At 31.9% G+C, this 25,517-nt stretch overlaps 2 protein-coding genes across 2 annotated transcripts; both read left to right on the top strand.

The window, feature by feature from the left end:
* Positions 1–3,500: 3,500 nt before the first annotated feature.
* LOC137828013 (uncharacterized) lies at positions 3,501–4,313 on the top strand. Its single transcript, XM_068634408.2, has one exon. The coding sequence runs from the start codon at positions 3,501–3,503 to the stop codon at positions 4,311–4,313; it is 813 nt and encodes a 270-aa protein (XP_068490509.2).
* Positions 4,314–6,727: 2,414 nt separating this feature from the next.
* On the top strand, positions 6,728–7,516 carry LOC137828011 (uncharacterized). The gene has a single exon (XM_068634405.1). It carries the CDS (start codon positions 6,728–6,730, stop codon positions 7,514–7,516), a length of 789 nt encoding a protein of 262 aa, XP_068490506.1.
* The last annotated feature ends 18,001 nt before the right edge of the window (positions 7,517–25,517 follow it).

Below are 25,517 nucleotides of genomic sequence, written 5' to 3'. Positions count from 1 at the left end.
TTCATCTTCGTCTCTTATATTTTTTCTTAATTTTAGGCAAAATGACAATGACTATTTGACATCACAAGTGTATCTAAGTTCATGATATTTAACCAATCTTAATTTGAGTTTGAAGAAAACAAAAGTGTTTAATATTCTTTAAGTTCCTTTATTTTTCAATTTTTTTTTCAAATTTAGTCTTATTATCTTGAAAAGTTTTAATTTGATCTCAATTTTATTAAAAAATAAATAAATGTATTCTCTTTTACTAAATTAATGTTAACGTGTTTAAATCTTAATGACAATACAATAACTTTAACTCACTTTGAGATATGATTTGTTATTCTTTGTTATTCTCTATGTCATTTTTCGTTCTTTAGTTTGTCTTTGTGTAATTTGTCACGATAAAGGGTCATGATACTTTGACATTTAACTCTTTTTTTTACACCAAATTGGAAACAAAATGGTGACATCAAAAATTTAAAAACAAGATACTCATTCATTTGTTTTCTTCTTTGATTGTGTTCAATTGAAACACGAGTCATTCTTTTATCTTCAATCTTCTCCTTATTCTTATCATTCTTAGTGAGGTGTCATTTGTGATAGTTGATAACATCTTTGATGGAGGATGAAATTTTTTAAAAAGTAGACTTTAAATCTAATTCAATCTTATAAAATCGATTTTATTTTTAATTGGTGGAAAATCTCCAAAAAGAGAAGAGAAGAAGGAAAAATATTGTGGAGGGATTCAAAGGAGGATGGTGAACCTAATTGGTCTTTGACATTTTGTAAAACCTAAGGAAAAGAATAATCTCAATTCCCATATGTTGTTGATTCTTCCCACAAATATATGTTTTCTAATTCTTGGAAAATTCTTGAAAATTGTTTATAATCAGCGGGTAGAAGTAACTTGTGGTGCAAGCATAAGTGAATGGATACTGTGGGAAAACCATGACCTTTAGGGTAATTTGTTTTTGTTATAAGTTCAAATTGTTTACAGAAAAGGTATAAGTTTAAAAGGAGACACCATTTTCTTTTTAAAAAGGAAAACCCCATATATGTGACTTTAAAGTAAGGTAAAAGGGTAATTATTAGATAAAAATTTTGAGAAAGAAGGAGATTAACAAAGGAGATTGTCATATTGTCAAATTTCCATGCCAAATAATTACTATTTAAAAAGATTGTTATCACCTATTTAATGGAAGAAACTACATTATTATTTTTAAATAAGATTGAGACTAAATTGAAATTCATGAAAATAGTGAGATTAAATAATTTTATTTAACTGGTAATGATAAACTATAATTTTATTAGTCAATATAAATTAATAATTTTATTAGTTAGATAATTTATCATTATTAATTTAATTAATAGTAATTAAGTAACAAACAACAAAATTTAAACTATACATATATTTTTGGAATATAGTTTAATTCTTAATTTTTTTAAGTTTTTGTTATTCATTAATTTCATATATTATTTGAAGTAAAATGTAATCAATGATTTAGTTTGATGAATTTCCTGCTTATTATTCCGAACTCAACTAGTTTCGGCGAAAATGATAATGAGTTTTAAAATTTTAAGTTTTCTCTTTTAAATATTGAACCCAATGCTGCTATGCTTAATGGTTATTATCAATAGTTAATTAACAATTTGAGAGCGGTTGACTTTCAGTTTGTTGCATGAATCTGCTCGTTTAGTTTTTCTTTAGAAATAAATGTTTTTTAATAAAATAATCACTTATTGTAATTTTTAACATGTTTAGGCAAACTTATTTTCGAAAACACTTTTTCTTCTGTTAGAAACAACTTATAAAAAAAATGCACTAAAAAAATAACCTTTTAAAAAACACGAAGCTAAACACAGTCGTTAGTTAAATAAAAATCATTTAAAAAAATAATTTTTTAGCTATCACTTACTATGTAGCATAGACATTGATACTATGGAACGGATATGAAGATACGTATAAATATAAGATATGGAACACAAATTTATATATTATATAATTATAAATTATATAAATTTATAAATTGAGAATAAAAATTTATGTACACAAATATATTTCAATTTTTTTTATAGAAAAAAGTCATAACAGGTTCAAAAGATTTGTTCCTTATTTTTATAATTATAATAAAAAATTTTACAAAAAATTTGATTTTTTAAAAAATTAATGTATTTTTTTTAAAAAAATTATATTAAAATTATTAAAAATTAATAAATATTTTTTTAATTGTACATTTTACCACTACACAAAGTATCTGATACGTATGTCCGAATTTTCGAGAAAACTTCTTTACTAATTAACTTTCAAATTGTATAAACAAAATAAACCATTAAACTAAAAAATATGAAGAAAGACACTCTTGCATTAAGTTGATCTTCAGCACACAAATTGAGAAGACATCAAATTATACAATATAATATGTACCATATTGTTTTTCCAAAATTATAACTGCTGAGAATTTAACCCGAAATATAGAGATATAAAAGTGGGTTAAAAGTAGTGAACTAATTCTATCTATCATAGGTTTGAGTTAGGTTAGATAGAAAAATAGAAATGCATATTAGTTTTTATAAATTAAAACATAATTTATTTATGATATGAGTGATTCACGTAGCACACTAAATTTAATAAAAAATAATAATTTAAATTTAGATGGAAGTAAATATACAATATAGTAAATAAGTGTCTTATTTTTAAAAGAATATTAAATTTGAACTTTTCCTTTTTTTTGGATTTTCGTCTTTTGGATATTGTGGTGGTAGCAATATATGACAAAGTATATAAAGAACGATTATATTAGTTCTGGTACCGGTAGACACCGGACGGACGTGGCCGACCGACCGAATGCATAATAAATGTAAGGACATTTATGTAGCAAGCTAAAGTAGTTAAGATACACCTCCGAAAAATAAGGAGAAGAGAAGATATGTTCTCCAAGTATTCCAGAGCACGACTGGCAAGACTTATCCATAACCACCCTGAGCCCAAGGGATAGAAAGCCCATTAGGCAATCCTATAAATACTGTGCTCAAGCCAGAGAAAGGTACGTTTTCCTCCACTTACTGAATCTCACTTAGAATCTCTTACTTACTTGAGCGTCGGAGTGCCTTCGCAGGTACCCTCCCCCGCCTGACCGAAGGAGACACCAAGAAGGAACGACCGACCGAAGGAGAAGAAGATTGACACGTCAGCAATTATACTACGTCAACCTACCGTGCCTGGGCTCCATCTCTCCACTCAGGTACAATTGGCGCCCACCATGGGGCCGAGGCAAGATTTCAATTTTTAAGGTATAATGGTTGCAACGAGGAACAACAACGACGCTATGGCAGAACAAATGACTATGATTCAAACCCTCCAAACTCAGATGGAGGAATTGCGACAAAAGGGGATTGAAGATCGTCACCAACACGAAGAGGATAGACGCCGTCAAGAGGAAGAAATCGCCTTATTGAGAGAGCAGAATGCACAACTCCAGCGATAGGTTGATAATCCCGAACGAGAAGGCCAATCCCATATGGCCGACCGAACCGCCTCTCGCATACCTACACCGGCCGACACCAATCCTGCTTCCAAAATTGAAATAGTCGAAAGAAAGTTCAGTAAAAGGGGTCATCCTTTTACAGACGAAATCATCACCACACCACTTCCTGACAAATGGAGAGGCCTCACCATTAAACTCTATGACGGCTCGACCGACCCAGACGAGCATTTAAATGTTTACAAGACGCAAATGACTTTGTATACCACAGATAACAATGTGTGGTGTAAAGTATTCCTCACGTCGCTTCAAGGAGAACCTCTTACTTGGTTTACAGAGCTGCCTCCGAATTCCATTGACGACTTTGACGTCTTAGCCACAAAATTCTCTACGCAATATGCCACCAACCGACCGCATCACATGTCCTCCATGTCTCTCCTAGCGGTACAACAAGAGAAAGGTGAATCTCTCAGAACCTTTTTAGATAGGTTCAACAAAGCATGTATGAATATCCGAGGGCTCAAACAGGAAGTTGCATTACACCATTTGGTTTCGGCCATCCGGCCGACCCGTTTTACCGAAAGTCTCATCAAGAAGCCGCCTCAAGACATGGAAGATCTTCGCACTCGAGCAACCAAATTCATGCAAATCGAGGAACACATTGACTATCACCAACGGTTCAAAGTCGTCGGATCCGGAGTTCTCAAAGATCAAACCCCGAGCAAAGAAAGAGAAATCGAGACCGAACGGACCATCCGGACCACTCCAAGGCCCGACTGGAACAGAGGAGGCCGAATCCCCAGGTTTAACAGTTACACCCCTTTAACTGTTCCCAGGGTTGAGCCCTAGATGAAGCACTACAAAAGGATTTAATTATGACACTAAAACGATATCAAACACCACCGAATGCAGATACTGCTAAGCATTGCCAATACCATCGTAATTTCGGCCACACGACCGAGGGATGTCAAGCGTTGAAGGACAAAATCGAAGAGCTCATCCAGGCTGGCCATTTGCGACAATTCGTCAAGAAGACAAGAAATTCAAGATCCCCACCACGAAGTACCGATCATTCGTCCCATGGTGACGATCGATCGTACCGCAATGACTATAAACGTCGAACTGACCATAACTAGGCTTCGTGGAAACACAGTGAAAGCCCCGTTCGGCGTACACGCGCCCGTAGCACAAGTCCTGACCGAAACGCCCGACCTCGTCAACGAGTTCGCGAAGTCATCAATATGATTGCTGGACCCGTTACCTTGGGCGAACCAAACCACGAAACAAACTACATAGCCGGAGGCTTTGCCGGTGGCGGGTGCTCTAATTTCGCCCGAAAGAAACATCTCCGGGACATTCAGTCCACTCATGCTACTACGAGAAGGCGTCCACACATACCTCCGATCACTTTCACTGATGACGACTTCACAGCCATAGATCCAGCCCAATCACTGTGGAGATTGACAAATTCGCAATTGCCAAAACTTTGGTAGACCAAGGTAGCTCGGTCGATATATTATACTGGGAAATCTTCAAGAAAATGCGCATCTCAGAAGCAGATATTCAACCCTATAACGAACAAATCGTAGGGTTCTCAGGTGAACGGGTCGACACTAAGGGGTATATAGACTTGTATACAACCTTTGGTGAGGAAGACGGTTTCCATAAAACAATAAACGTACGATATCTTCTAGTTAACGCCTAAACTTCCTACAACATCCTCCTCGGCCGTCCGTCCATCAATAGATTAAAAGCCATTATTTCCACCCCACACTTAGCCATGAAGTTCCCTTCGGCAAATGACGACATTGCGACAATCCATGTCGATCAAAAAACCGCTAGAAAATGTTATGTTGCGAGTTTGAAAAGCGAGCCAACTCGGCGGCTCTACACGGTCAATCCGGACGACTGACTCCCGCAAAAAAGAGGACGATCCTCGACTCGGCATTCTGGAAGGCGTATGTCCCGTCGTCAGATGATAGCCTTGTTGATCTCGACCCTTGTATGGACGATCCCCGTATGGAAGCAGGAGAAGACTTGCATCCATTCCCACTTCGTGATGATCGCCATGCTACACATATTGGCACCTCACTGAAGTCGGACGACCGAGTGGCCATCGGCACGACGCTTGTGAAAAATGCTGATCTTTTCGCATGGACGACCGTTAACATGCCTGGCGTAGACCCAAAGGTCATCACTCACCGATTATCACTGTATAAAGAAGCTAGGCCAGTAGCTCAAAAGAAACGAAATCTAGGAGAGGAACGACGCCAAGTCGCACGTGACGAAGCTGATAAATTGTTACAAGTTGGATTCATTCGAAAAGCCCATTACACCACAAGGCTAGCCAACGTAGTTATGGTAAAGAAAGCGAATGGAAAATGGCGGATGTGCGTTGACTACACGGACCTCAATAAAGCATGTCCAAAAGACTCTTATCCTCTACCTACCATTGATCGTCTAGTCGATGGGGCGGCCGGACATCACATCCTCAGTTTCCTTGATGCCTACTCAGGTTACAATCAAATCCAAATGCACCCGGTCGACCGAAAGAAGACGGCTTTCATGACCGATTTCGAAAATTTCTACTATGAAGTTATGCCCTTCGAACTCAAAAATGCGAGGGCCATTTATCAAAGGTTAATGGATCATGTATTCCACAACATGATCGGTCGGAATGTCGAAGTCTACGTTGATGATATTGTTGTCAAATCTGACTCATGTAAGCAACATGTTGCCGACCTAAAAGAAGTTTTCAAGCTCTTCGTCAGCACCGAATGCGACTCAATCCTGACAAATGCGCATTCAACGTCGAGGGAGGAAATTTCTTAGGTTTTATGCTTACTCATCGTGGCATAGAAGCTAATCCAGCGAAATGTCAAGCCATTTCCGAGATGAGGAGCCCCAGTTCCATTAACGAAATTCAGAGACTCATTGGTCGGCTCACCGCTCTATCCAGGTTTGTCCCTAAACTCGCAGAAAAGACGAGACCCATAGCCCGATTATTGAAAAAAGCATCTCGCTTCGACTGGTCGGCCGAATGTGAAGAAATCTTCCTTCAATTATAAACTTTTTTATCCTCCCCACCGGTCATCCAGAAACCGGACACCTGAGAACCGATTATAGTCTACCTAGCCGTTTCAAACGAAGCCATTAGTTTGATCTTGGTCCAAGAAATTAATTCCGAAGAACGTCCAGTTTATTTCGTCATCCGCGCCCTCCATGGTGCCGAGGTTCAATACCAAACGATTGAAAAAGTGGTCATGGCTCTAATCATTACAGCCCGACGAATGCGCATGTATTTTCAAAACCATCGCATTATTGTTCGGACGAACTACCCTATCATGAAGATTCTGGCCAAACCAGACTTAGCCGGACGAATGATTGGTTGGGCGATAGAATTATCAGAATTCCATATACAGTACCAGCCAAGAGGGACCATTAAGTCGCAAGCCCTTGCCGACTTCGCAGCCGAACTCACCCCTTTCCTGGCCAAGGACGAACATCCATCTTGGATTCTGCACGTCGACGGCTCCTCCAATGAACGGTCGTGCGACGCTGGAGTCGTATTGGAAGGACCCGACGAGATTGTTATTGAACAAGCTTTGAAATTCGAATTCAGAACTTCCAACAACCAAGCTGAGTACGAGGCCCTTATAGCTGGCTTACACTTAGCCCAAGAACTGGAAGTCATTAGGTTAATTTGTAAAAGTGATTTCAGACTCGTCATCGGCCAGCTCAATGACGAATACGAAGTACGGGAAAGCTTGCTGCAACAGTACTACCACTTTGTCAAACAGTTGATGAATACATTCTCGGAAATATCCTTGCAACACGTCCGACGCGACCACAACACTCGTGCGGACGCCTTATCCCGGTTGGCAACCAGACAAAGTAAAGGCGTACACCAGTCGGTAATCTATGTCACGCTTGCACGACCAAGCATCGACCTACAAGAATGTCTAATGATTGACTCGGAGTCCACTTGGATCACCCCAATCAAAGACTATCTGCTCAATGGTACATGTAGTCCCAGGTCTGAAAAACCATGAAACGGAAAACTGCCCGGTTCGTCTTAATCGGCGACGATCTTTATCGCTGTGGTTATACCAGACCACTCCTTAAATGTTTGACACCTGATCAAGCTTCCTATGTCTTTCGGGAACTGCACGAAAGTATTTGCGGAACTCACTCAGGCGCACGCACAATGGCTGCCAAAGTACTCCGAGCCGGATACTATTGGCCGACTGTCCAAGGCGACTGCACCGATTTCGTCCAGAAATGCCTTAAATGTCAAGAATTTGGTACTTTGTCCCACCAAAAACCTGAGGAACTTCATTTTATGCTATCACCTTGGCCGTTCGTCCAATGGGGTATGGACATCATTGGCCCTTTCACCACCGGCAAAGGCCAATGTAAATTCTTACTGATCGGCATTGATTACTTCACCAAGTGGATTGAAGCCGAGCCTTTGACCGCAATCACCGCTCGCAATGTCCAGAATTTCGTATGGAAAAATATTGTTTGCCGTTTCGGCCTTCCACAGATTATCATCACCGACAACGGTCGGCAATTTACTGACCGGACGTTAGCGGAATTTTACGAGAAGCTCCACATCAAACACATCGCCAGTTCAGTCGAACATCCGCAAACAAATGGCCAAGCAGAAGCTGCAAATAAGATCATTATGAACGAGCTGAAGAAACGTCTCGGCCCAGCCAAGGGTAACTGGACTGAGGAACTCTTAGAAGTCTTATGGGCATATCGCTGTACCCCTCAGACGACTACACAAGAAACGCCGTACAACCTAACGTATGGCACTGAAGCCATGATCCCTGTCGAAATTGGAGAACCTTCTCTCCGCCAACAAACCCTTGATCTTAACCTGAACAAGGAAAGCCTCTCAGTCGGTCTAGATCTCATCAACGAACTTCGGGACAAGTGTAGAATTCGAGAGGAAGCATGCAAAATTTGGGCAGCCAGACGATACAATTCCAAGATCAAACCGAGACTATTCCACAAAGGTGACCTAGTATGGCGAATGTGAAGTGACGCCCGAAAGGAAGGCGGCAAGTTCTCTAGCAATTGGGAAGGACCATTCCGCATAGCAAATACGGCAGCTGGTGGAGCTTATTACTTAGAACATTTATCTGGGAAGGACATACCGAGAACGTGGAATGCCACGCATCTCAAATTTATTCAGTTTGTTGCATGAATATGCTCGTTTAGTTTTTCTTTAGAAATAAATATTTTTTAATAAAATAATCACTTATTGTAATTTTTAACTTGTTTTAGGCAAACTTATTTTAAAAAATACTTTGTTCTTCGGTTAGAAACACCTTATAAAAAAATGCACGAAAAAAATAACCTTTTTAAAAAACACGAAGCTAAACACAGTCTTTACTTAAATAAAAATCATTTAAAAAAAAATAACTTTTTAGCTATCACTTGTTACGAAGCATAGACATTAATGGACACGAACATGGAGATACCTATAAATATAAGATATGAGAACAGAGATCTATATATTATATAATTATAAATTATATAAATTTATAAATTGATAATAAAAATTTATCTACACAAGTATATTTTAATTTTTTTTATAGAAAAAAGTCATAGCTGGTATTACGAATTGGACTTTAAGCCTAACTCAACCCCATAAAACCGGTGGGATCTCCAACACACCCCCCTCACGCCGAGACCGTCAACTTGTGCGTGGGACTATATATTATGGGTGGTCCGATAGCGGGTGGCACGATAGGCCCAACACAAACAATCGCTAGGATAGACTCGAAATGACTCTGATACCATGTTATGAAGTGGACTTTAAGTCTAACTCAACCCCATAAAACCGACTCAATGAGGTGAGGATTGCACCCACTTATATACAATGAAAGGCTCTAATATCTAGTCGATGTGGGATCTCCAACAACTGGTTCAAAAGAATTTGTTCCCTATTTTTATAATTATAATAAAAATTTATAAAAAAAATTGAGTTTTTAAAAAATTAATGTATTTTTTTTAAAAAAATTATATTAAAATTATTTAAAATTAATAAATATTTTTTTATTGTACTTTTTACCGTTACACAAAATATCTGATATGTGTGTCCGACACAGACACATATTTCCGAACCTCATAGATAACTTATTTACTAATTACCTTTCAACTTGTATATACAAAATAAACCATTAAACTAAAAAATATGAAGAGAGACACTCTTGCAGATCTTAAGCACACAAATTGAGAAGACATCAAATTATGCAATATAATTTATACCATATTGTTTTTCCATAATTATAACTGCTGAGAATTTAACCCCAAATATAGAGATATAAAAGTGGGTTAAAAGTAGTGAACTAATTCTATCTATCATAGGTTTGAGTTAGGTTAGATAGAAAAATAGAAATGCATACTAGTTTTTATAAATTCAAACATAATTTATTTATGATATGAGTGATTCACGTAGCACACTAAATTTAATAAAAAATAATTATTATCTTTAGATGAAAATAAATATACAATATAGTAAATAAGTGTCTTATTTTTAAAAGAATATTAAATTTGAACTTTTCCTTCTTTTTTGGATTTTCGTCTTTTGGATATTGTGGTGGTTGCAATATATGACAAAGTATATAAAGAACAATTATATTAGTTCTCATCTTGAACAATTGGTCTTAATATTCTCTGTTAACTAACACTATTTTAATTTTTTCATTAAAGATGAAAATAAAGTAGATACTAAAAGTGATTAATTTATTATAGGTTATTTAATATTAATAGACAAATAACTTTAATAAGATATAATTTATTTTATGCTATTTTTTAGTATTTTATAATATTAATGAATAAAGATTTAAAACTTATATTTTATTTAAAAAAAAAATATTTTATGATTAAGAGTTAGAGATAAATTATTATTTATTTTTATTAATAATTTAACAAAAAACCTTAGAAAATTTAATTTATTTTTAAATTAAATGGATCAATCCTTTTAATCCACCAACTTGTGCTTGATTAATCTGAATCAACATTTTTTAATAAGAAAAATAAGAATATAGAAAAACTTAGACTCAGATAAATTTGTAGTACTATTATTTATTCTTTTTTATTTAATGTGATATATAATCAATTAAAGTTAAAAAAATTCCTCAATTTGAAAAGGGTAATAATATAATTATTATTCTTTTCTAATCAATAACAATAAAGTGAAAAATTGAACAGGTGATAGTTCACAATGGACATAAGATGAAACACAATTCTCTTGGATGGTTGGGCAATTAAGAAAAAGTAAATAGTAATTAATATTGGTGATTGAATATGTATTAGGCATCTTAATAATGCTTATCTGACACACAAATGGGGAACGCAGAGCATATATATTCTATCAGGAAGGGACAATTTTGTACTAATCACCACCAAACTAATTTTAATTCACTCACACTTATCCTATATTTAATGTAAAAGCAATGTCCATCAGTAAAACAAAAGATAGTGGACTGAGGAATCTATTGCTACAACTTACAACACAAACTAATCTTTTTTTCCAAAAACTCAAAACTAATCTATAAAATATTTCTCCATGATTGCATCTTTTTTTATCAGAAAAATAAATAATATCACTCAAATCAATAATTATTTCAGGGTTTACCATTAATAATTAAAAATAATTTTAATTAATTGGTTTCCACAACTGTACTTCTTTAAGTTACAATTAGATATTTTTATGTTAAAATATCTAATTTTTAAGTAGAGAAGTTCAAATAAAACTACAATAGCATGTGCTAATTATTCTTTTATTTTATTTTTGTCCGTGCATAGCGTGTGTCAGTTCAGTCAAAAAAGATTGTTCCAATTAACAATAATTGAATTAGGATTCAATTATTGATCGTGTACACGTGAAAGCTCTCTTGAGAGACATCAAGGATTACATTTTGGTTAATTTGTAAGAGTTTGTTTGAAAGAAAAGGAGTGATAGAAAAACAAAACATATTTTTCAAAATTTATTCTCATATGCATTAGTGTTAAATAACAGGAGAGCGAAACAAAATAAATGGGCTCATATATTTTACTTTATGCATTTAAGTATAAAATAAAATAGAACGCAAAAACCATGAAAAAGATAAAAACTATATAAATATCTTATATTTTATTAAAGACAAAGATAAAAACTATATAAATATCTTATATTTTATTAAAGACAAATTCTTATTGTTTCTCCATATCTTTTTACCTTCTCATAGATTTTCGAGTGATGACAGGTTGTTTGTGGTTGTTGGTGTAAAATCGGTGATTGAGTAAATTTTATGGTATTTTTATTGATGGTGAAAACACAATGTGTTTTCGTTCTTTTATTCATTTTATTAAAGTTATAAAACTCCACACAAAAATCAATTAGGTGTAAAAATAAAATACAAAACTAAATAAAAATTATCTTCTCAACAAAACATTTAATACAACAATTTTTTTCACAAACTTCCTCATAAATTTTCAAATGATAAAAATATTATGGTGAAAATAAGGTATGAGAGTATGAAATGCAATTAAGTTATTTAAAAATATGAGATTGTGATATATGTAGGTTATTTAAAATTTAAAAAAAAAAATAAAACTTATTTTTTACGATTAATATGAAGGTACCTGAGGAAGGTAGAGAGGTTGAGGGAGAATTTCCCTTTATTAAACTGAAAAGAACACGATTATTTCTTTTGAATTTATTTTTTCCTTTCATCTTCTTCCATCTCTCTCATTTTAAATAATATAAAATTTATTATTCTTCTCATCACTTTTTGGACTTGAGACTGGTGCACCAACAATTTTATTCATTACTTTTCTTTTTTAAAATTAGGTTCAATGCTTCGTACCAGCCAGCCACTTTTTAAAAAACGGGCCTGAGTTGGACGTCGCTAAGTTGGGCTTTTCACTTTAAGAGATACTTGCTGTTTTTACCTCCTTATTTTACCTTTGTACCTCCCTTTTCTTTTTTCTCTCCAAATTACCCTACCTTATCTACGCATTCACACACTCCTTTTTTAACATATATTTACGAGTTTCTTCTCGTTCAATGGCTTGATATATTACTCGATAAGTTTTTTTACACGATGGAAATAGAATGCAAATTTGTTCCTATAATGAATGGTTAGCAAAGTGTAGAAGGTTGCACTAAAGTGGTAATAATTAAGGGAAGTGTTTTTTTTAACTATGTTTGGTTTGGGCGCAAAATAATAAGAGTATTTAGTTATGATACTACTAGGGTCAGCTTATACAGTGCATAGTGTAAGTCATGATAAAACGTAGCAAATTAAAAAGGAGGTATAAATGGTAACTTCCATTACAAATAGTTGAAGGCCCAAAGTTAAAAGGTGTTCATGAGCTTTGTGAGCCAATTACTTCATGCAACCAATCAAATTGGACCTGTACCCAATTTTTACGCGAAATGACAAAAGATTCCCTAATTAAAATGGGTAAATTACACTTCAGAACCATTTTCCAAAATAGAATTTTGATTTTCGAATTCTATTATAAAATTTTGTTTATAGAACATAATAATATATTTCAAATTTATTTTTTATCATATATTTTTTTAATTCTGAATTTTCATTTCTAGATTTTTTTTTTTGTAAATATTGAATGTAAAAAAAAATTGCGGCTTTGAGATGAAAATTCGCGAGATGAGATCCATAAAACAAAGTTTGCGGTGGAAAGTTAAATAAGAACAAAATAAGAATTGAAAATGTAATAAAGTTTTTTACAAGCTAAATTTAATTAATGTATAAGTATGATCTGTGTAAAAACCTTCATGATAACTTCCTTAAAAAAACCAATTTAATTACCCTTTTAACTCATGGAGAATTTTGTTTATTTATTTTTCTTATTTTTTATAAATAAGTTTATCTAAGAAAAAGAAAAAAAGGTACCTCTAGAAAAAAGCTCTTAAAAATTTGATAAATATAATTTTCATAAAAGAAAAGGGGATAAAAGTAGCTTTTTAGAGGAAATAAAAGTTGCATTGCTTAAAAGAAGAAAAAGGGTTGCATAATACCCTAGCCTTTCTAATTTTGTGTTTTTTTTTATAATTAAATGCAGGTCTTAATTAACTTGGTGACTTTAAGTTGAACTGCCAAAGGTGCTGGATTTGGACCATTGTTATATGTAATTATAAATATATACTAAGTTTAAAATAAAATATTTCATTTAAAAACTATGTATTTTGATATATTAACGTTATAGACAGGTATACATTTGTGGTATTAACTCATCTGCCACCACATGAACAGTATCAGAGAGAAGAACAGTGTAATAATATTGGCCAAACTCAGGTATACTTCAACACAACATGTCATGCACAGTTGCAGTCAAAGTAAAGCTTAAAGAATCATCTTTTTTTTTAAAGATTAGAGAATCATCTTGTGTTTTAAATGTTACTCTCTCTCACACACAGACACATACACTCTCATTGGTCCCATCACCATCTACAACCTTTTGTCATCTCCAATAAAAGTGTAAAGTGGAAACTAAAACACTTACAAAAGTTTTGCACACTTTTAATGCAAATAAAGTTACATACTATTGTAGTGGCGGGGTCTCCCTCCTTTTCCTTTTCTTTTCTTTTCTCTTCATCAACATCTCATCTCCATTATTTCAAACCACACTGCCAAATTCAAAGCAAAAACTTTTCACACAACACACCCACTTTGCAATACTTTAATGTTTAACACTCTATCATCCTCGTTTATTTCTTTTACTGTCTATTTTCATTCCTATTTTACCACTTAAATGTCTCTGTCAATAAAAAAAGTACATAATTTCCAACAAAACCAGCAACCCACATATACTCTTCATTTTATCAACTAAACATATTTTTCTTTTCTTCCATTTCCATCACATAAAGAACAAATATCATATATAATGTGAAACTTTAATGCTTTCACCCTTCTATCCCCACTTTTATATTCAGTATTTCAAAACCTCATATATCAACAAACAACATCTAAACTAAATGGAAGTCACATGACAAACTCCTCTCATACATGGCAATATACACACATATTTGCATATAACAGTTTTATTGGTATATGTAACAATTCACTTACATTATATATTTATCACCATCCTCATTCCTGCTGTCACAGTATCACATATCAAATTTCTGACACAATTTTTGGTGTAGACCAATATTATAGGAAACAGTTCTCAAAGAATTGAATTTAATAGTACACTTATTCTAGTAGGTCCATATATAAATTTGGACTCTTATTCATATTCCATTTGAAGTAAATTAGAAAAGGAAAAAAAATGATATGATGATAAATTTTATATTTTTACATTTGTACTTGGCATTAAACAAAATGAAAATGTGTTCTATCAGTTGTATAATTGTACTGGAGTACTGCATTACTCCTTAAAAGGAGCCACAAACATACTAAGACGGATAGTCCATATTACAAGTGTACGGAATCCATGGCCCCCACAGAAGAAATTCATTAGCCCATGGACTTTTGGGCTGCTGTGGGGCTCAAATGAGACACCCAACAAACAAATATGTGTCTGAGTTGTGGACAAAATTGTCCTTGGCTCTTTTGTTTCACAGAAAAAAAAAAGTGAGTGAAGTGGCTGGTCACTGTGGATTGTGTTGTGGATAATAATGAAATGAACAATAAACATTATTAAACAAACAGGATGAAAAGGAGGCTAAAGTGAAAGTAGTACTTGGCCTTGTTTTGGGGTTTCTGACCATTTTGCTTTTGAATGAATGATGAAAGTTTTTGGTGCCTTCTGATACCGACATAAGCTGTATTTGGTTCAAAGATAGAAGGCATGCAGATGCTGGAATGGCATCTGCTTCTGCAGCCAAAACAGAAAAAAGACACATATTCTTGGCATCAGTGTAACTATTCTCAGTATCCTGAACCAACACATGCTCTAAATAAAAATAGATAAAATACTAACTTCATATTACTTCAACTTAAAACTTACAACCTCAAAACTCAACACCATGATACAAACAATTTGCGGACACAAAAAAAATCTGGTCCATTTTGGTTGAGGAAAAGAAAGCCAGAGTCTCCTTAAAAAACACAAATCTTCTTTCTGCAACAAGTAACAATTTTATGAATTTATTAGTATACTGCATGAAAATCAAGGAAATAAAAAAAAAATGAGATGGTGGTAAAGGCATTCTAATGTTGTCACATTAGACTTTGTTAGCACAGGAGAAACAAGGTTGTTTACAAGGCTGCAGTTCTATCCATTACTTAAGGAGAAAAAACTGTTTTGTTGCCGTTTTTGTCTATCCACTTCTCTAGTGACAAAGCTATGTTTAAAGTTAAAGGCAAAAAAAATTATTTGATACCTTATATGACCAACTCTGTAAAAGTCTTTGGCAACAGTCTTTGCTTTTGTGTTTGCTTCATACATGACACTGAAATTGACATGTTGAGTAGAGCAAGATATAATTTGATTCCTTTTATTCTTTTCAAACATTTTCATATTTACATTAAGTAAATTACAGTTAACATGCCAACTACATAGGAAAAAAAATGAGTTATAAAAATGTTGGCCTAATAAATCTAAACGAGAGAAAATTACTGTGATATTTTCCCCTAAGCTAAACATGTTGTAATTTATTGAGGTCGACCTCTCTTCCATTTTGCTTAGTTTTCACGAAAACAAGTTTAATTATTAACTATATAAGCTCAATTAAATCATTGTTTTTCACGTTTTTGCATGTTGAAAGAAAGATTTGTGGGAAGTTTTTTTTATAAACAATAGGTTAAATTAATATTTAGGTGACATTTTATTTCACGTCGGATTGATAACATGACACTTATAAATAAACAAATAATTTTTTTATTGTCATTCGCTTTTATTCAAGTTTAAGTATCAATACATGTGATTATTAGAATTGTTGAATATCGATATGTAAAGTTTTTGGACAACGTGTTTGTTTAGGTCCACATGCTGATAACTTGACTTTTCAACTCGATAAGAAAAAACTAAATTTATGTTAATTATACATTATTGATTATTTACTAAGAACGCAATTAGGTAAGTATTGGGTTTAGATTAACTTATGTTCATCCTTCCACGGAAAAAGAATTATAGAAAAACTATAAAATGATAGTTCTAGAGGTAAAATATAATGAATGTTTAATCTTGAACTTATGATATGAATATAAGAGAGATCGACAAAAAAACTTGAAAAGTCTGATGGAAGATATTCGACCTTATATGAACAAATATGATTTTATTAAATTTTTAAATAGATTTTTATATTTTCATTATATTTTTAATAAAATATTTATTTAATGATGTATACTAACTCATAAGAAAATGTATATTAAAAGATGTAGTATATAAGCTCATCTCTCTCCTATTAAATATTAAATATGTTCCACCTATTTATTTACTTTTTATCAGAGGAGTAATGTTTAAAAATATGATCACGTGATGTTAAAACTTAGCATGACACTGTCCATATTAAAGATGTTGATGAATAAAAAAATCATCCTTAAGCAGCAAGAGCATGCTATGTCGCTGTATTTAATTCCAACACCTCCTTTGTTACCTTGTTAATTAGCAAAAATTCGCAGGAGACGGAGTACCCAGTTTCGATTGCATGCGCTTTGAAGAAGATATATTGGAAATGCTACAAGTTTTTGAATATTTTAATGGCAAAAGGCCACAAACAGTTACTGCAATTATTATCCCAACTACAAAGTACAGGCAGAAAGGTTAGAAGCAGAAACAATTATCCACACCCATCATGAATGGAACTGCAGGCGTGCATTTGCAAACACACCTCTATTCAAATTCACACTAAAATACTCATGCTTTTTGTAGTACATTCACATCAATAATTTAATGCTAATTAATTAATCAATTAATGTGGTGGTGTTAATGGGTATAATATTTATGCCAACCTTTCTTCATCATATTGCAGGATTTCATTGACGTTCTATTACTATAATCTTTTATATTCCTTTTGCCATAATCCTTCCCCCTCGTGTATATCACTTCCCACTTCTGTTCCATCTCATTCTTTAAACATTCTTGGTTAGTCACACTGCTTCAATTCATATATCTCTCAATGTGACTGAAAATTTCATAATACTTTCAAAAATAATTTATAATACACTCTCATTCCAACCGAGATGATACTAGGAATCTAAATTCAAGAAGTATCTCATCATGCTTCCAATATCAGTTAACACAATTTACCCATTCCATAGAATGAATAAAGAAAAAAAAGTATAAAGTAGAAGAGAAGTAGCATTTATGTTGATGGCAAGAGAAGAAGACATGCATTGAAATTTGTATTGTAACTGGTTAGTGATATTTGTATAGGGACATGATATGAAAGTGGGTTAATTGAATAAAGTTTTGTAGCATGAGATTTTCCAAGTGAATGATGGCTTTAACTTGGTAGGCACCTTTTAGCATAAGAAAGTTTTAACAATGAGTTGTGAGTGTATGAGGGGTAAATGAGTAGTGGTTTTGGGGGGAAGGGTGTTGTCTTGGTATGGGTTTCACGTGATGGGGAAAATGTTAAAAAATGAAAGTTGATATATAGGTTACCTAGGTTCATTGTTTATGTGAAAGTTGAAGGCCATGGTGTTGTTGGTGGGTCATCGATGAATAATGTAAAGACAACACAATGGGCACTACTCACTCACTCTCTACATCCTTTGATCCTTTGATTGAGAAGGCAATGCAACAGTGAAAAATGTGCAATATTGGGATGTGTTAATGGGGCCACCACACCCACTCGACTTGGCCTTGTTCTTGTTTTGTTTGCTTGGGAACTCACATCTCCACCACTAGGAAGCATCATCAATCTCAAACATGCCCCTTCCTTGTCCACAAGCAGGAGCACAAACGAAAGACACTTATATTATTTTAGTCCATTGTTACAAAAACAAATCCCAAAGCCCAAAAAAGGAACCACTACCTTGCCCATCATCCTCATCTTTCTCCTTCTTAATCCACTACAACCTTTGTGCCATCAAAATTACCATGTGTTTGTCTACGTGCCGGAACAAAACACGCCCATGCCTCCTAAGAAAAACAATTCTCAATCCCCCCGTCTCTCTCTTCAATCGCATTAAATGTGTCATGGAACATTGTGAGCGTGCACACAAACCAAATGAATCTCTTTCTAACTCTTATTCTATTCTCTTTTAAAATACCTTCCTTTAATATTTCAACTTTTAATTATTACTTCATATTATAACACATTAAAATATGATAACTATTACATTTAAAATATTTCTTCAATGCGTGAATAAAAATATACATAAGTACGTGAGTAAGTATGAAAATTGAGAAAATATTTTTGTGTGGAAATTATATGTTTTTATAAGTTTTTGGATTTCGGTTGAGTCATTCAAAATATATTTAAAATAAATAAAAGATATAATTAATTATTAAATATTTATTATTTAATTAATCATCACTATATAAATATTCATAAAATGGTTGTATTTGATTTAATTGGATTGTATTTGATTTGATTGGACTGTATCCAATTTGATAGGATTTTATATTATTATGCATATTTATGATATATTGGATACAGATAGGTACATAAGTCTCGCAAACTCGAAATCCATAAATGAGGTGCATGTAGACTGTTTTGATGGACTAACGAGTTTTAGTGTTCTACAAGTGTACATTGAATTATTTTCATTCGATGATATTTTATTTGTTGTGAGTTGGTTACTTTGATATGGTTGTTTATTTTCAAACAACTTATCATATTAATAGTCACTTTTTTTCAAAATATTTTGTATAGTTTTGTTTCAAATCATTTGATCTTGGATAATGATTCTATATATAACTTTTATATGATGATTGTTTGATCTCAAATAGTGATTGTGCATAGTTTGATGACCATTTGATATCGGATAACAATTTTGTATAGCTTTAATTTGATGATCGTTTGATATTGGGTAATGATTATAGTTTTTTTCCAATGACTTTTTGGTCTTTGCTAGCAATTGTTCCGATAATCATTTGATCTTAGTTAGCGGGTTTGTTCCAATGATCGTTTGATCTTGGATAAACACTCTTTTCTCCATGATCGTTTGATCTTGGTGAGTGATAACTTTTTTCCAATAAACGTTTGGTCTTAGATAGCAATTGTTTTGATAATCATTATATCTTCAATAGACATTGTTGTTCTGATGATCATTTGATCTTCAGTAGACAATATTGTTCCAATGATCATTTGATTTCGGTGAGTGTTCTTTCTTTTATTGTTTGGCTTTTGATAACAATTGTTTGATATGGACAAGTGTTTTTTTCTAAGACTATTTAGTCTTTGATAACAACTTTTCGATGATCGTTTGATCTTGGCGAATGTTCTTTCTATGACTGTTTGGTCCTTGATAGTAATTATTTTAATGATCATCGACGTTATTGTTCTAACGATCGTTTGATCTCAACTAGTGTTCTTTCTATGATTGTTTGATCTTGGATAGACAATATTATTCTGATGATCGTTTGATCTTGGATAGACAATATTATTTTGATGATCGTTTGATCATAACTTTATTTCAATGATAATTTGGTATTGTATAACAATTGTTTTGATGATTCTTTGATCTCGACTATCAATGTACTCTTTGAGATACATAGCAAAAGAACTTTTATTTCAAGAATGTGACTCATTCAAATCTTGCTCGGGAAAACACTCTTTAGGAATAAAAATCGAGCTAAGAAAATAGAGTATATATCATTTTTATCAATAATTTAGCCGTAATACCTTTTCAAATGGGTCACGTTCCAAGCCCTTGGCAAAAGTTTTTTTATTTAATTCTTCAAGCTTGCAAGCCTCATTTCATAGTGAGTCTACTACTTGGTATGAGTCTTCCAAGTTGGGTGTTATTAGTTTCTTTCATTTCTGTCTTTTGGATTTCTCCGAGCTTTTGTACACTAATTCACCTTTAGTGGAAAATTGTACTCTAATGTGTATGTTGTAGCGTCGACCCTATTCCTTGTCACTTCTTCTCTTATTTATTTTTTTCATAATTTTTTCACAAGGTCTATATCAAATATGAGATTGTCATCATTATCGTTCTTATCAAAATTTTGCCTCCATCCGAACGCTTCTTCGAGCTCAACAGGAATGATGACATCTTTAAGTAAAGATGTGGGCGTCCTTTTGAAGTATTGATCAATAATATCTTGCTCTTAAAACTCATGATGTCATACATCAGGATCTCGAATGCATCTCACACATGCTCATGTGGACTTTGACGAGCACGTATTTAGCTTGGTCATCGTCCTAACATTTCTGCAATAGGGAGGAAAAACTCTTCAAAAGAGTTTGTCGTCATACATAGTAAAAAAATTATATTTGTTTGCGCACCCTTTTAGTTTTTATTGTCTTGGTCTCCAAAATATTCTTAGTGAAAAAGAGTGTTGGTCTTCCAAGGTGGAAGAATGTGGTTTTCCTTGGAAGGTGAGTTATGACCCCAAAATATGATCGTTGAGTTTATCAAAGACGATGAGAGAATATCTATTTGTAAAATATTCTTAACACTCAAGTTAGTAAAAACATAGAGAATTATAGTTATATAAGTGAATATGAAAACTAAGATATTTAAAATAAATATATTGATTATTGAATTTTTCATTCAATCAATTATTTATTACTATATATATAAATATATAAATTACACAGCTAATTATAATTTGATTGATTGCATTATATTTAATCAAACTATAATAATTTGATTAAACTTTTTATTATTATACATATTTTCATATATGTTGAATAGGAGTAGCTAAAAGTATAATATGAACTAAACGAGACCTTCGGTTGTCTTGTGTTTTGAATGGTCCTCAGTCAGTTAACACAGGCTCTTCTTCTGCTAAAATTCTTGACTAGACCTTCAGGTTAGATCGTGTGCAAATCTAATGAGTGGTCCCTGCACCTTTGCTTTTCGTTCACTAAACTCAGCCAACAATGTCTCAAATATCATACAGTTTTTTTGCCAAGTAGTTTTTAGGTGTGGAATCTCTCTCCCTTTTTAATATTTATTCTATTCAGATTCAATTATATATAAACAACTTTTGTTTTTCATAAGCAAAAATATAAACAAGTTGCAAGTATTCTATTATATTCAATGATATGATTTCAAATATATATCATTTAATTAATTGATGTGTTATTTTTAACAAATTCATTTCAAGTTTTAATGAAGGTATTTTAGAAAAAAATTACAATTAATAGATTAAATAATATTGACTAACTTTCTTAATTAGTATACAAAATAGTTCAACTAGTATATAAATTCAGAAAAAGCATAATGATTAGTATATATGAGAACAATTACAAGTAACTATCTTAAAGTAAAAAAAATGTTTAAGGATAAAGTATAAATAATGATAATAATATGATTAAAAAAAGAAATTTTTATTTTCCAATGAGATATATACTTATAGACTGTACCATGATTGTGTATACATGTCTTCTCTCACTTTTATCTATTTATGGTATACTACCTCTAGTTTCTATAGTATAGATATTTAAGATTAATACATAAAAAAGAAAAAAAATTTGATATAGATGTAAAATACATCTATTTAATGGATCTTCAAGATGATGAAAATCTATTATTATATTGTTAGGAGGGTTATTTTTTTTATCAGTGCACGAAAATAACTCGTAGGAGAAAAAATATCGTTATATTTAACATAACACATCTTAATTTAACCTTGATCCTTAGATTGGTAATAAGATTTGAAATAAAAGTGAATTGAGAAGAAAATAATATTTTGAATTTGATTTTATGAAATTTTAATTATACTAAAAAAAATTTAATTAATTTAAAAAATAACTTTTAAGTAGTCAGAGTAATTTTCCACTCAGTCTTAAAATATCAAAACATAAAAAATCTTTTCGTTCATAGAATGCTGAGTCAAATTTGCAATAATATGTCTTGCTCCACTAAATCAACAACACTATAAAATTAGAGGTAGGTATTGGAACATACATGTCAAAGTATAATAATAAAAATTAAAATTATTAACATAGGATGTTTTTAAAAATAAATGTAGGTGATATTGGAAAATAAAATAAAATAAAATAAAACGGATTTGGTTTATTTTTTCAGTATAAAAAATGTTAGAAATACAATATGAAAATCTATAGTCTAAACTTTCCAACTCTATTTGTAAAGAGCATTTGATCCCTAGCTTCAAAAAATAATTAAGACATTCGTATAAAACAGAGTCGAAATCATATCAAATCATTGACTAAATTCGGTATTGGATTTCATTTGCATAGTCAAAATTCAAAATCATACTAACCGTGATTAAAATTCATAATTGGATTTCACTTTCAAGCCAATATAGTCGAAATCATACTAACACTTATTAAAATTCAACTAACATATCATGTTTGATTAGAACGTAAAAACCCACTATTTCCAAAACAAATTAATAAACCACTATTTAAAATAATAATAATAATACATAATTTTTTTAATAATAATTAATTTTTTTATTAAATACTATTTATATTATAATAATTAAATTTTTTATAATTATAAACGCTTAAATATTATTTATTTTTATATAACAATTTTTTATACTTAGAGAATATCAAATCATTCATTTTTTTAATTGAGATATTCCATTGTAATGAAATCATATTTTAATTAGAATAAGATTCTTGCATAAAAGTATAAGAACCATCAACCTCAAATTTATGCACAAATTAATAAAATCATATATATATATATATTTAATTATTTTCAAACACAAAAACTTATTTTAATCTTATATTTTCTATTAATTAAAAAATTAAAATTTCAATCACATTTAATACATCACTCAAAAATATTTATAATTTTTATTTTTGTACTGGCATGATCGAACGACTCAGTGAGTCGGTCAGGAACTCGACCATGATAAGAAGATCATGTGACGACACATGACTGATCGGTCCATGACGACGAGCCATGGGTTGACCAAGTCAGCAGGGTTAATTCATAATTAATAACTGTTTAGCACAACCTTAAACATGAACCAACCCTCTAATCCGGTCCACCAACGAAGATCCATTAAGGTAATATAAATAACACAGATTTCAAGAATCAGGTACGTCATTATCTATAAAGTACTTTGACAACCAAATGCCGACACCCTGACTGAATTGATTGTCGGAGTGCCTTCTGTAACTATCATCCTAACTTGTAAGATCAGACGACCGAGAAAAAAAAAGATGAAACAAAAAACTAAGAGTGACAACGATCGATCGAAGGAGGAAGAAACAAAACAATTGTTCTTTAGACCCAAAAACTGTCCGAGAATAATTTTATTTACCTTAATTTAATGACTCGTTATCTTTTTAATTTTTCCTCAAATCTTCATTATATTATCCTTTCCACTTGTTCATAATGAAGAAGCCCCTCCTAAACATCATCTCATCTACTCCAATGATTAGGTCTAGGGGAAGCCACGTACGCATGGGTATCCCCACCCAACAACACCAACTATTATCATCATGACATGATCTGAAACCAAAGTCATCATCAGTGTAGATCTCTTGGGCCCCTCCCTAGTCAACAACCAAATGTGGTAGACCCTCAAGTACTGAATCAGACCAGCCCCACAGCACCACATAACACCATGTGGGTCCCATTCGCCCAAACCTAAGCAAACCATCAAATGGACCGTTACAAAACCTTCACAGACTGAAAATGAGTTTTGGTTTGGGACAACAACCACATTGGAAGTAGAGAAAACATTCACAACCAAAATTTTTTGAAAGCCAAAATTAAAATAAAGAAAGAAAACACACACAAATATCCGAAGCCAAGTTAAGCCTGCAAGAGAAGGAAGAGCACTGCAACTTCAAATTATTCTTCTTCCTCTATTACTCTTTAGGACCCCACCCCTCCACTTATATATAATATTAATTTTTCTTTTTTATTGTTTTACATTTACCAATTCATTTTTCCATATTATACAAACTAAATAAAAGTGCGTTTGGTTTTCAAGTGTAACATAAAAAATAATTTTTAGTTTCTCTTCAATATGGTAATAATGTGAAATTTAAAAATACAACTTGTTTCAAATTGTATGACTTAAATGTTATAATGCCCTTTTCAACTCTACTAATGTAAAAATATTTCTTTTTTTTTTCTTAACTCGACTTACTAATTAGTTTTTAATAAAATATTATTTATGTTTAAACATTTCACATAAATTATATCAAATATTTATAATTACTAAATATATATGTTATATTTTTAACAAATAAAAACAATATACTTACTCTAGTTCCTAATATGCAATGTTTAAAATTTGAATATACAAACTAATAAAAATATTAACTTCTATAATTTTTAATAATATTTTTATTTTAAAAAGATCACTCAAAATAGCACACTTTTATTTTTATAATAAAATTTCATTTTTATATAAAATAACTTATTTTCTATATTTATTATAAAATAAATTTTTTATCCAAATAAATAGAGTAAATAAAATATTTCTCCATGAAAATAAGTTTTTTATAAAGGATTATTTTATTATTTTCTTTGAAGTTTTCAAAAATGAAGATATAATTAGTGAATTTAAATCTTTTGTTGATTTTTTTATTGTTATTTCCTCGATTTAGAATGATTTTGATATTTTAAAATATATTAAAAGTATTTTTAATATACCAAAAGCAATGTAATTTGGAGACACTGACAGAGAAACTGGGTTCATAATTAGTAAACAATACTTACCAACAATAAATAAAATCAAAATTTGAATTAAAAACCTATAATTAAGAAAAAACCTAAGGAGTATTTATTAAGATAATGAATTCTTTCAATAAAATTATTTTAGTAAATGACATATTTATTATTGTAACTAATACGTGGAAAAAATAAAATAAAATTATTTTGAAACCGTCATAGCAAGTCTTTCATAATTATAAATCTCAAAATCAAACTCTTAAGTAGTGATTTAACAGACGTAATTGTTGATTGAAAAATAGTAATATGAGTGAGGAGGGTACAAACCGAGGCTGCGGAAACTGATAGGAGA

The sequence above is a fragment of the Phaseolus vulgaris genome, chromosome 7, assembly GCF_051622355.1.
Source record: "Phaseolus vulgaris cultivar YP4 chromosome 7, ASM5162235v1, whole genome shotgun sequence".
Lineage (NCBI taxonomy): Eukaryota > Viridiplantae > Streptophyta > Magnoliopsida > Fabales > Fabaceae > Phaseolus > Phaseolus vulgaris.
This window is presented reverse-complemented; position numbering and strand designations above follow the sequence as displayed.